General features: G+C 30.1%; 1 protein-coding gene across 3 annotated transcripts in view; it reads right to left on the reverse strand.

Moving 5' to 3' along the window:
* Window positions 1-12,075, reverse strand: part of LOC106459050 (transcription factor 12-like) — a 69,789-nt gene continuing 57,714 nt past the window's right edge. For all 3 annotated transcript variants that reach the window (XM_022385434.1, XM_022385433.1, XM_022385435.1), the window contains 5 exons: window positions 11,298-11,511; window positions 10,203-10,283; window positions 8,003-8,148; window positions 3,860-4,008; window positions 1-1,962 (listed from right to left, as the gene is read on the reverse strand). In XM_022385434.1, coding sequence (XP_022241142.1) covers window positions 1,921-1,962; window positions 3,860-4,008; window positions 8,003-8,148; window positions 10,203-10,283; window positions 11,298-11,511 — 632 coding nt within the window. In that variant the 3' untranslated portion in view covers window positions 1-1,920. The remainder of the gene's footprint in view (window positions 1,963-3,859; window positions 4,009-8,002; window positions 8,149-10,202; window positions 10,284-11,297; window positions 11,512-12,075) is intronic.

The following is a 12,075-nucleotide window of genomic DNA, read 5'->3' on the forward strand; positions in this document are numbered from 1 at the left end:
TTCAGTTACTTTTCTGATATTAACTTTTTTCTTATCGATTCTCCATACTTTTGAATATCATGAGTGCTGGCTATATAATTTATAACGTATAATAACATATAATTGCTAGTTGCACTGCAACAAAATGTTATAGTATGGTGGAAAACATAGCTGCTAATGATTATAATATTTTCATGAAACAGAAAGCTGCATTATTATTATGTAAAACAAAAAAACATATGCAATGAAAAAATTTCAGGTGGTGTTTTTACAATTTTCTACACCAACTGCATTAACTAAAAAATTTAACAATACATCCTCTTATTACCAGGACGTAAGAGTTTTATTTAATTAACAAACTTTTAATATACATTAGCAATCTTCTTGGTTATAGAGAACATAAATATCTGAGAGATATTTCTTTTATTTTAACTTTCAGGGACAGACAGGAACTGGTTTTTACCGTAAGGTTTAGTGAGTGATGTTTAATTACTACATTCTTTTCATCATAATGTAATCAAATGATAATTTATATATATAAAGCAGAGTTATCCTTTTGTCTGTTTGCCACAACTTGCTGTGGAAATCTGGCTGACCCAATTTTGATAACATTTGGTAAAGGAACTCAAGTGGGACCCCCAAAAATCTAGCTTAAATGGATGAACAATCACATAAATGGTTACAGTTTGCCAGCAATATCAATTTTACCACCTTAATGCTCAGCTGAACAAGGAGATCAGAAGCAAGTTAGTAAAAAATTGACACCCAACAAAATTAACACTGAATGCCTCTTGAAGCATGGGTTCCCATGCGTCAAATGAACAGCTCACGTGCTACAGCTCAATTTATTTTCTAAGTCTAGCGTCACTGGGCACCTTTGCTAGTTACTATATAAAGTAAGAATACATTACTGTATAATGTAGAAAAAAAAACATACAATATACAAATTATTTATATGAAATAATGACACAACCCAAATGCAAAACTAACACGTTCACTGTTCTTGGTAAAATTAATCCGATACTAGTAGCCATACTAGAGGGATCAATAGATATATTTGAATTTATATTAATTACTTGAAGTAAAAAAAAACAGAAATAAAATACTGCAGTCATAAAATTAAAAGTTTTTCATGATTAAGTACATTAAAATCATCAAATACACAATAAGAAGAAATTGTTTAACGTTTTTCAGTAATAGTATTACATTAAAGATTATGTACAAGTAAAAAGTGTACAAGACAGTGTAATAATTTCAACCTTTAAAAGAGTTCATTGCCTTCTGAAATAAGTACAAATGTTTAAGGTGTACCACTTTAACCAGTGAAGTTGATGCAGGTAAACATAAAAACAAAAAGTTAAAACACACATTTAAAGATTGCAGAAAATAAGAACGTTGAAAATTTTCTTCTACTCTAAACAATGAAAATAATGTAGAAACAAAAAGTGTTCTCAAATTATAGTTCTCAAACATACAATATTCCTGCTTGTCCATGGAACGAAGCTGGTCGTATATAGAAAAAAAGCTTTTTTTTTTTTTCCACTGACCCAATCTTCACTGTATTTTGATAAGGGTCATTGTTATGTTATTTTGGCCTTTAATAATCATCTTATACAATCTGAAATTTAGCAGATTTTTTGATAATATTTTTTATTCATAGCTTTTCTTCTGTGGATAGTCATTAAGATGAGAAGTGTTGAATAGGTAGTGGAGTTTCATTTATGGGTCTATAACCAAATCATTGCATAGTCTTGTACTTCCAAAGCTGGAATCACATATCATTAACGAATAAACTGTTCTACTCCTGCTTTAACTATAGAGTGAACATTATAAGTGAAAGGAAGCACTGAGATGAGTTCTGCACTCCAACCATTCTGTACAATTCACAGGCAACTAGAAGAGGCAAAGACTGAAAAATGTCATACTTCCACTGGAAGCATTCTATTGTTGGGGATGAGTTAAAGGCAATGGTGGCTGCTGTCCCTATTAAAAGAAAAGACAATCCAACATCTCATCAACTTACGCATGATTCTTTATGAACAGATTCATGTGGATAGTTCATTATTTAACTCTCAGATGTTTAGGTGCATTGATTTGATGCACTTGTTATATGTTATTTCTTGAAACTTCAGAAGAACTTTCTATAGACAATGAATCTTCTGCAAATAAAATACCTTATTTTCATATGTGACATTTGTACAAATTCACAGTTTTGAAAATTCAAGATATTGTTGTATATTGTCTTTTTTTTTTTTTTTTTTTAAAGAAACAATTAACAATGCTTTAATACCTTTGTTGTTAAATTTTAATTAATGATTTTTATGCCTTCCTATCTTTTTCTGAAACCTTCCTATGAAAGTTTCATGTTATAAAACTGTAAATTTTATTTTTGTTTTGACTTAAAAAACTCTGCACTCAGTGTCAATGCATTTATAATCACTGGCATTTTATAAAAATAACTTGATCACAGAATTATAAGAAAGTCTAATTTTTCAAATATTGTTAATCAGAAGGTTTAATTTAATACTTTTAAATTAGGTTTAAACCTGTTTTATGTTAATTTATGTATATATAGATATCTTTTCGGTGATTTTTTTTATACATTCAAGCAGCTATTTAAGCTTGGAAGTCCTAAAGTAAACATGGCTCACCTCATCTTGTTCTACAAAAACATTCCTATCATATTACAACATTATATGAAGGATAATATGATAAATCAAGCTTAAAGTAAAACAAATCAGTACCGTAGTTGTGGGAGAAGTTGTTTAATAGCACCTTGTCTTTTAGCTTTGTTACAATCCCTACATAAAACTTTACTGAGTTTGAAGCTATAGTTGAATAGAACAAGAAAAAACAGCTTTCATGACATATTTAGATCAGTGGCCTGTGACTTCTCGATGCTGAGATATAGGCAATTCCACCAAACTGTGATAACCAAGGTTGAGAAAGCGATTGGCTATAAGTCTACACATGTATTCAGGATAAATTAATGCTATTTTGTTTAAAACAGTTAGGACTTTTTTCTAGGGGTTACAGGTACCGTATTATGTCCACAAAAAAAAAAAAAAAAAAAATACACATTACAATAATGCTTTTGTTAGGAGCACACTAAAATCAAATCAAAATTTGTGAATTTGAAAATATTTTTTTTAATGTAGGTAAGAATAACTGCAATTTTATTTTTTATAACTTTTTCAATACAATGGTGCAACTTTGCCCTCAAGGCAGGATCTAACCCAACTGGACGTGATGGAGTTAAAAAGATTTACTTAAATGATGCTGGTACTTTCTCACCTGATAAAGTAAGATAGGTGTCCATGCATAGAATAATTCTGACACTGTCATCTGACTGACATAAATAGGTATTTTTATACATAGAATGTTGCTAATGCATTATCATCTGGTCAAGTTAAGCAAAATTATCTATGTTCAAGCTTTATCATTTAATCCATTTAACCTAACTGATTAAATCAGGTTTATTTATGTATAGCCTGCTGCTGGCGTCTATATCACCTGACTGATTAAAACTGGTTTCTTTATGTACAGTCTGATGCTGGCCTTCTGTCATCCGATTGATTAAAGCAGCATTATTTATGTACAGTCTTGTGTTGAGTTACAATCAGAGCATGCAAAGAAAAATTTTTTAAAATATTTAGTACAAAATGTGAGTATGCTTAACTTTGAAATATTTTCACACTTTTTCCTGTGATGAAATAATCCCTCCTCATCCCTGAATGTTAACATAATTTTTGCACTTTTTCCAAATGAAATGAGCCAAAACAAAAAGAAAATATCGAATAATGGGCATGCCCTATAAGAAAGATTAATTAAATACTTCACATTTAAGTTATGCACATGACTGGTACTTTATACTACTTACTGGTATGGGAGTAGACATCTGATGATGAGACAAGGAATCTAATCCCGTAGATGGGTGGTGAAGCCCATGCATTGTTAATGTTGGGCCTTCACTGTTCTTTTCTTCTTCTCTTCTTTTCAGACAGGCTGCTTTTGGGTTAAGATTTCTCTCTAAAAAATAAAAACTTTTTACATTCATGTTCAGTCCAGTTCTATTATCAGTCCGTTATCACACTGATTCCAGTTCTATTATCAGTCTGTTATCATGTTGATTCCAGTTCTATTATCAGTCCGTTATCACATTGATTCTAGTTCTATTATCAGTCCGTTATCACATTGATTCCAGTTCTATTATCAGTCCGTTATCATGTTGATTCCAGTTCTATTATCAGTCCGTTATCATGTTGATTCCAGTTCTATTATCAGTCCGTTATCAAGTTGATTCCAATTTTATTATCAGTCCGTTATCACGTTGATTCCAGTTCTATTATCAGTCCGTTATCAAGTTGATTCCAATTTTATTATCAGCCTACGGTTACTGGTTAAAATCTTCTAGTGAATTTAATCGAATACCGATTTGTAACATTTTATTATACTTAACTTTCTGTTCTAAGAAAACTAAATATTGCAATAACTCACCGAACCTCCTTTTTGTCCAGTTAGTTACCAAACTTAACTTATTGTTCTTAAGTTTGTAAAATCTTCTTTAGTTATCTTGTAAAACTATGTGGTCAAGTTTTGAACTCAACAGCTTGTATGTAATCTCAAGAGAACTGCTGAACCTTGCTGATTCCGTCTACACTTTAGGTAAGCTACCAGTACATTTTCAAGTGCCTCTGATGTTACTCTCTCCCTGCTCTACCTTACACTTTAGGTAAGCTACCAGTACATTTTCAAGTGCCTCTGATGTTACTCTCTCCCTGCTCTACCTAAAGTTTATTTCTATGTTACACTCTGTTTTAGCATGTCTGGCTACACTGTATATGTTCCAAATTATCAAAGGACAGTTTTTTTAATACTTATGGAGAAACCCATAATGGTAGGTAGGTAGGCCTTAGATATTCTCTGTGGTGAAACATACATGTGTTAACAATTAATGGACACTACATCTTGAAACAAATTCTTTAAATTTACACAAGGGCTTATTTCTTGTTACTATTTCAAAATGAAGTAACTGAAATTGTGATTTTTGAATTTCGCACAAAGCTTCATGAGGGCTATCTGTCCATAATTTAGTAGTGACAGACTAGAGGGAAGGTAGCTAGTCAACATCACCCACTGCCAACTCTTAGGCTACTCTTTAACAAACGAATAGTGGGAATGGTCATCACATTATGATGCTCCCATGGCTGAAAGGGCGAGCATATTCAGTGGTGGAGATTTGAACCCATAACCCTCAGATTGGGAGTTGAGCTCCTTATCCATCAGGCCCTCTAAAATTGTGGACTTATGTACCTAAAAATTTAATTTTAAACTGAACAACATGTGTAAAGTAACACATCCAATAGTATCTTTTTTTTCAGAATTTTAAATTTCATTTGATGTAAGGGAGCGTCAAAAATTACTCTGAATTTCTCTATGTAAAAACTCTTAACTACTGGAAATTCCCTGTTTAATTAAATAAATGATTTCCTGTATGAAAATATAAAATTTTATATACAAGTCAAATTCAAAGTTTGTACAACCCTAAGAAGGTACAAACTAAAGTATCATAAAGTAGAAGCTTAGGTTCAAATTCTTACTATATGTTTGCTGTTTAAATAAAGTAATATAATTTTTGTGAATTAAAAATGACAAAGTGTGAACAACATAACTTCGGTTTAAGAGTATCTGGGCTTTCAATCAGCCATTGTTCTTCATGAAAGCACAAAAAACTTTACGGTATTTATTACTTCGAATGCAGGGATTGATTTAACTGAGTTTGTTTTCTAAAGATTATTAGGATTTACCAATAAGGAATTGCATTAGATTCTAATAAGGGCATTTAGGATTAAAATGATCAGATTAGCATGGGATTGAAATTAGTACCAAGAATAGCTGATTTCTTATCATATATGTATATATATTTTAGTAGCTACCCGAGAGCTATCTGTGCTAACCATCCCTAATTTTGAAGTGATAGGCAGCTAGTCAATGCCAACTATTGACCTACTCTTTTACCAATGAATAGTGGGATTGAATGTAACATTATAACAACCCCATGACACCACGACCTGCAGGTTGCAAGTCCAGTGCTCTAACAACCAGGCCATGCTGGGTCTTTCAGTAGCATTGTACCAGAAATTTTTCATCTTCATTCAGTATAACATTTAATTAACTTCTAATTAAGAAATTCAGCTGCCAATATTTATGAGTTATTACATACAGAAAATAAATGATTATCTATAACAAAATTAGTTCACAAGTTACACTGTTGATATGTAAAGGTTGATAATGCTACAGTCCCTTAAGGAATCCTGTTTTTTGGTTTGAAATGTTTGTTTCTATTGTTTCACCTTACCTAGTGAAAAAGTAAATAAATTCAACTAGTGTACCCACAGGTACAGGTGTGAACAGGTTTTTCAAAAGAAATCAAATCCAAGCATTTGTTAAAGTTATTCTTTCTTCCACACAGAATGTGTGATAGTTTTAAACTTTGCAGAGCAGACTGGATGATTGAAACCATGTTTATGACAAAAAAATGACTAATCACACTCCAGAAAACAAAACAAAACAGGCCTGTAACACAGAATGTGTGATAGTTTTAAACTTTGCAGAGCAGATTGGACAATTGAAACCATGTTTACGACAAAAAAAAAAAAAAATAGACTAATCACACTCCAGAAAAAAAAAAAAAAACACACACAAAAGAAATAAGAAAAATGATTTTCAACAATAACAAAAAAAAATGTCTTTCTTCAAATAATGGACTGTATGACTCTTGTACTGATAAGTATATTGGTGAAACCGGTTGTTCAGTACATGAATGTTTTAAGGAACACATCCATGCCACTGGATTTTAAAGAATGAAACAGAGTACAGAAGTTAAAAAAAAATTAATATTAAGTTCTTAGTAAAATGTAATAGTTTCTTTGACTGTAAATTCAAAGAGTCTCTCCTGATTCAATCTTATAAACATAACACAAACAGAAATAATTCTAGGCCATTGTAATTATTATGGTTTTTTTGTTCGATTGCTTGCTCATTCTAATTCTTTTTAATGTGTGTGCAAGAACATGTGACATTACTATTCTTAAGTCAGTTTTTAATTAATGTTTCTTTTTTTTTGGTTATCAGTTTGTATTTGTATGTGACACAGTAACCTTAAGGAAGGCCTAAGCTGTAACATCAGTTTTGAATAAAATTTTATCTGGAGTATGATTAGCTATTTTTTTTTGTAAACGTAATATGTTATGTTTGGGGTTTCTCTACGCATATAAAAACAATGTAACATTGTGATCTGAGAATATATCTAGTCTTGTTAATCAAGCTGTAACATAGATACAAGTTCCAGCTATTTCAAACCCACAGCTAAACCGCAGAATGAAAGGCAGCTAAGGATATCCGAAAGATTACTGGCAACTAATCAAGAGAATGCACTGCTGCTGTTATTACATAGTTTTATGAGAAGTGTCTACAGACTATGACAGAAAAACTGTACATGAAATTCGAAAGAACAAATATACTGTTTATAATATGACTTATAAAAAAACAATAAATATATATATAAATTGGAAAATCAATTGAGAAATGTCATGTTTAGCAAGTGTTCATTTAAACTAGAAGCTTTAGACAAAAAGTATCATATAGATGACTTCAATATAGGAAAAATCTTATTATTGCCCACTCCATCTTCAAAATATCATCCAGTCTAACTTTTTATTCTTGTCAAGTGCATCAGTCTATTTTCTAGCCTTTAACCTTAAGATCTCATTCAGTCTCAAAAACTCTAAAACCCATAACTTATTTAATTCTAAAACTAATCTCCGCTTTAGTCAAAAATGTTCTGTTTAGTTTTTAAAAAAGTAACATTCTGTGTTCTTTTAGCCTAATTTGGGGCCATTTTGTTTATAATCACTAAAGTATAACTTACAGCATTTGTCAAGATGTCTAATAAGTGCTAGTTTAGCTTATAAGTGCATAACAAAATCCTAAAAAGTTTAGGTGATGGTCATAATAAACACACCTCTAACTTGTTGCTCTAAGCTTGTGATAACATCAACAGCTTGGTGAAGAATCCCTAGCTTAGTTTGTGATTTGTCTGTTTTCAAGTGCATTATACACATTCTCCCCAGCTCTTTAAATGCTTCATTGATGTCTCGGACCCGAATTCTAAAAATGGAAAATAACGAGGTTAATTAAAAATATTAATAATACATGTTAATGTTACCATAACAATAAGAAAAAAATTTAAAATCTTAATAATACGTTTTAATGTTACCATAACAATAAGAAAAAAGATTAAAAATCTTAATAATACATGTTAATGTTACCATAACGATAAGAAGAAAGATTAAAAATCTTAATAATACATGTTGATGGTACCATAATGATAAGAAGAAAGATTAAAAATCTTAATAATATATGTTAATGTTACCATAATAATAATAAGAAAGATTAAAAATCTTAGTAATACATGTTTAATGTTACCATAACCAAAAGAAGAAAGATTAAAAATCTTTGAGTTTTCACTCTCTCTCTCCTGACTTAAAAGTTTGAAGTACGAAGATGATAACGATGTACGATATTTATTGTACGAATAATCTCAATCACTAAATATATAAAAGATTGAAGATGACAATGATGTACAATATTTATTGTACGATAAATCTCAATCACTAAATATATAAAAGATTGAAGATGACAATGATGTACAATATTTATTGTATGATAAATCTCAATCACTAAATATATAAAAAGTATGAAGATGATAATGAGGTACGATATTTATTGTACGATAAATCTCAATCACTAAATATATAAAAGGTATGAAGATGATAACGATGTACGATATTTATTGTACGATAAATCTCAATCACTAAATATATAAAAAGTATGAAGATGATAACGATGTACGATATTTATTGTACGATAAATCTCAATCACTAAATATATAAAAAGTATGAAGATGATAACGATGTACGATATTTATTGTACGATAAATCTCAATCACTAAATATATAAAAAGTACGAATATGATAACAATGTACGATAAATCTCAATCACTAAATATATAAAAAGTATGAAGATGATAACGATGTACGATATTTATTGTACGATAAATCTCAATCACTAAATATATAAAAAGTACGAAGATGATAACGATGTACGATATTTATTGTACTATAAATCTCAATCACTAAATATATAATCTTTCACTTTAAGAAAATGAAAGATACCCAGCTTAAAAGTCCTCAATAACAAGAACCAGGCAATTTTTATTGGTCAGCAAAAATTGTATGTTAGCTCTACCATTCAAAAAAAAATCTTATTTCATTAAATAAAATTTTGGTGTATAGTTTAGAGAGAGATTTTTCAATAGCTAGATCAACAAAAAATTTTACCTTTTGAAAGTCTAAGTTAAACATATTAATTTTATTCAGGCAGCTCCACTTCGAAAGAGGAAGTAACAGAAAAGGTGTAGTCATTTTTAATTTAAAAAATTTTTTTATTGTATAATGTATTGTTTTGCCTATATTTTTAAATAAAAGTTTATTGCACAATGTTGCCCTATTTATACTTTAGAAACCTTTCATCTCTGGTTCCAGATATAAGAAAAATAACAAGCCATTCAGTGTTCTCTATCAGTTAATTTTTCATTTAGACACCATGAAGTTTCAAAACTTAAAGAAAGGAAAACTACAAAGAGAATATTCATAAAATGTTTTTATTTCATAGCTGGGATAGACCCTAAGAACCTATGATAGGTAGAAAACTTATGTATTAATCCAGCCACAAAATTCTTTAATGAATTGTTTATTTTTATCATACTAATATATTTACTTTAGTTACATGATACTTAAATAAAATATTTCAGATTAAAAAAGAAAGCTATTCATTCCCATGATTATATCTCATAACGTAACCATTTAAAACATTCCTCTACATACTTGTAATATAAATACAATTACAGAGACCATCTGTTCGTTTGCCACTCACGGCTGACTGGTGACAAGCAATTTAAGTCAACCAGATCAACAGCATTATATGAGGCAGTACTTGTTGCAATATTCATTGTAATATAAATAAGATTATAGAGACCATCTGTTCGTTTGCCACTCACGGCTGACTGGTGACAAGCAATTTAAGTCAACCAGATCAACAGCATTATATGAGGCAGTACTTGTTGCAATATTCAAATAATTATCTTGCGGTCATTAATTTACCTTTCCCTGGCATTATTAGCATGTCTTCTTTCTTTGTCCTTCTCAGCTTTAAGTTCTGGAACATCATCTTCATCTGCAGACCTATAGTGATATATAGACAATAAAACATTAAAGTATTAGGCTTAGGATGAAATGAAGATCAAACAATATTAAGGGAAAAATGATACAAGCTGAGTCAATGATGTAATCAGTTTTAGAACAATTAAATTCATATTTTAAATGACACAACTCAATTATTATAAAACACACTAAATCTTAACTATTATGATTGTAAAATATTTCTTTTAGTGACTTAAGGTTCTTATTTATATCTTCACACACATATTTAATATAAAATGATGAACATAACTTAGTGTGGAGCAAGAAACTAACTGATAATTTTTAAAAGTTTAAATTAATCCAAACCATATACATGCCAAGCATTTTACAATTCTCGGGTCATTCAATCCAATTTTAAGCTTCCCAAATATTATTTTTATATTGATACCCGAAAACATGCTATTCAAAAGTATTTTGGCAAACACGTCTTTATTCCAGTTAATAGTTCATTTAATAATAAATTCAGGTTTGTTAAGTAGCTTGATCCTAATGATTTGTCTATGCAAAAATAAAAAATTTACCTTTCATTTGATCTGACAAAATAAAAAAAAGTGTAACTTATAAATAACTTTCAGTGAAGGAAAATATTGTTTTATAGTCCAATCCTTTACCAACTGGTTAACCAAAGTTACCTCCTGAAACTTGTTCTTTAAAGGAAGAGCATATAATAATAATAATAATAAAAACACACTATATTGAATGTTTTAAATATGAGTTCACACTTTATAGCATTTTATATCAATACAATTCAAAGAATGTGTACATTAGTTTCATTTAGAGTTTGAGCTAGTAATTTAAAAAAATTAAAACATGGGTATTCTTACTTTATCTTAGCACGATCACATACACTGTGAATAACAAGGAATATGTTTTGCTAACAATAATACTTTTTTTTTTTCCAATCTACATGATAAAATATTAAGAATATATTAAAAAGAAATATGACGTGAGCCTTATTAAATTCAAAATATTCATAAACATTACAAAATGAATTACACTGAACGAGATCGCTTGGTTCCTTTGCTATGAGTAGTGGAGGTGGCAGTTGTAACTGTCGCAGTAGATGTACTTGAGTCAGAAGACAGAGCTGGAGAAACAGATGTGATACTAGTATTTGGAGTTGCTGACTTACTGCGAACTCGAAAACTTCTGTCAACTTTACCTTTATCTATCTTAGCAGCTGGACCAAGATCTGATGTAGATAGCAACCCTAGAATTAAAAGAATTGTGACCTAAAAACAACTTAAAAAAAAAAACAACTTTTGGTATTGACTTTTTAACTTATATCTGGTGCTGGAAAAAATTTGAAACTTTGGAACTAATGCTGGAAAATTTATGTTCTACATAATTACAACAACCCATATTCATAAGTTAATTTTGAAGTTTAAACTACAGCCCACATTTTGCTTATCACATGTACAAGGGTGGCTTGGTTGATGTGCTTGATACAAATGTACAAGGATGACCAGGTTCAAATGCTTGGAATACACATATAAGAATGGTTAGTTTCACACGCTGAATATACCAATACAAAACAGACTAGGTTCACACACAGTATACGTGCTTAAGGAGGGTCTAGGTTATTCACCTTCTCAATATACATATACACTGATGGCTAGACACAATGCCTGTCAAGTTTTTTTTAATTACACCACTTTTGTTGATATTCAAATTCGATGATGAGGAACCCACTTTGAGACGAATAATGCTTGGAGATGGCTTGAATGGGTAATGAAGAAAAACTTTAATATAAGTTTAACATCGCAGTACAGGA

The sequence above is a fragment of the Limulus polyphemus genome, unplaced genomic scaffold (assembly GCF_000517525.1).
Source record: "Limulus polyphemus unplaced genomic scaffold, Limulus_polyphemus-2.1.2 Scaffold552, whole genome shotgun sequence".
NCBI lineage: Eukaryota > Metazoa > Arthropoda > Merostomata > Xiphosura > Limulidae > Limulus > Limulus polyphemus.